The following is a 1663-nucleotide window of genomic DNA, read 5'->3' as shown; positions in this document are numbered from 1 at the left end:
TGAGGCAGAAGGATTGCCGGAGCCCAGCAGGTCGAGGCTGCAGTGGCCGGGAGTGGCCACTGCACTCCAGTCTGGGCAACAGAGTGAGACTCCAACTCAAAATAAAAAATAAAAAAAAAAGAATCTAATACAAAGCCTATTAACGTTCCTACATCATAGATGAGCTATACTAGGCACAGAGAGTTAGGGACTCTGGGGTGGGAGTTCTGTTGTGGAATAGCTGGGATTTGAACCCAGGTGGCAGGAATTCAGAATCTGCAATGGGAACTTTCAAAATCCAAGTAACAGAGGTGGGGGGTCTGTCCTGGACTAGCCACACCCCCCTGTATCCAGGCCTCAGTGTACCCATCTGAAAAGGGAGGGCAGGAGCAGGCAGGGGAGGAACAGGAAGAAGAAAGACACACAGGGAGTGCAAGGTGGCTGTTAGCGCAACCAGGCCTCCCTGAGCAGGAACTTTTCCCCTTTCTAAACTGGAAGACAACACTACTGAGCACACAGAAGCCACCTTGAGTGCCAGGGAATGGCCCCTGCAGCTCAAAACCCAGCCATCACAAACCCACGGTCCCTCAAAGGCTCCCCCAACCCACCCCAAGTAGGGGGACTGCTCACTTAATGCCATCAAGCCAGGTGACAAACTCGTAGGCGCTGCTGGTGGGAGCGTGACACTGTACGTAGGACTCAGGAGCGCAGTCCACCGTGTTGAACACCACGAGGCTGTACTGGGTCCCCCCATACTGAGAGGCGAGGACAGAAGAACTTTTAACACCGGGACACCAGTTCCTTTTCCCCTCAGAGAAGGAATCAGGGTTCCCAGTTTCCTGTTCCTCCAGAACCAGGAACTCATCAACTCAGACCGGAGAGTCTGGGCCCCAGCCCCTTCTCCCTCAGACCCCGGGAGCCCATTCCCCCAGCCCCTCCTTCCCTCAGACCCAGGAGTCCAGTCCCTCAACTCCTCCTCCCTCAGACCCAGAAGTCCAGTCCCTCAACTCCTCCTCCCTCAGACCCAGGAGTCCAGGCTCCAGCCCCTCCTCCCTCAGACCCAGAAGTCCAGCTCCAACCCCTCCTCCCTGGGTCCCGGGATCTCGGGCCCCCAGGCCTCCTCTCTCAGATGCGGGAGTCCAGGTCCCAGTCCCTCCTCCCACGAACCTGGGATCCTGGGCTCCCGGTCCTCCTCCCTCAGACCCCGGAGGAGGACCCCAGGTCCTACTCCTTCAGAACCAGGAGTCCTGGACCCCAATCCCTCCTCCCTAAAACTCAGGGGTCCAGATCTCAGCCCCTCCTCCCTCAGACCCTGAAGTCCAGGCCTCAGCCCTCCGGCCCGTCAGACCCAGGAGTTCAGGCCCTAGCCCCTCCTCCCACGGACCCGGGATCCTGGGCTCCCAGCCCTCCTGCCTCAGACCCGGGAGTCCAGGCCCCCAACTCCTCCTCCCTCAGACCCAGGACTCCAGGACCCAGCCCCTCCTTCCTCAGACCCTGGAGTCCAGGCCCCCAAATCCTCCTCCCCGGGACCCGGGATCCCGGGCCCCCAGCCCTCCTCGTCAGAACCGGGAGTCCAGGCCCCAGCCCCTCCTCCCACGGACCCGGGATCCTGGGCTCCCCGCCCTCCTGCCTCAGACCCGGGAGGCCAGGCCCCCAGGCCCCCGGCCCTCCTCCCTCAGACCCA

At 61.0% G+C, this 1663-nt stretch overlaps 1 protein-coding gene across 1 annotated transcript in view; it reads right to left on the bottom strand.

Annotated features, from left to right (window-relative positions):
• MED25 (mediator complex subunit 25) overlaps positions 1–1663 on the bottom strand; it is a 25742-nt gene that overhangs the window by 16801 nt on the left and 7278 nt on the right. Inside the window, exon 2 of the mRNA XM_008055804.1 lies at positions 610–734. Within this exon, the coding sequence (XP_008053995.1) occupies positions 610–734 (125 nt within the window). The remainder of the gene's footprint in view (positions 1–609; positions 735–1663) is intronic.

This window comes from Carlito syrichta, unplaced genomic scaffold (assembly GCF_000164805.1).
Source record: "Carlito syrichta isolate Samal-C Ts95f unplaced genomic scaffold, Tarsius_syrichta-2.0.1 Scaffold301956, whole genome shotgun sequence".
Taxonomy (NCBI): Eukaryota; Metazoa; Chordata; class Mammalia; order Primates; family Tarsiidae; genus Carlito; species Carlito syrichta.
This window is presented reverse-complemented; position numbering and strand designations above follow the sequence as displayed.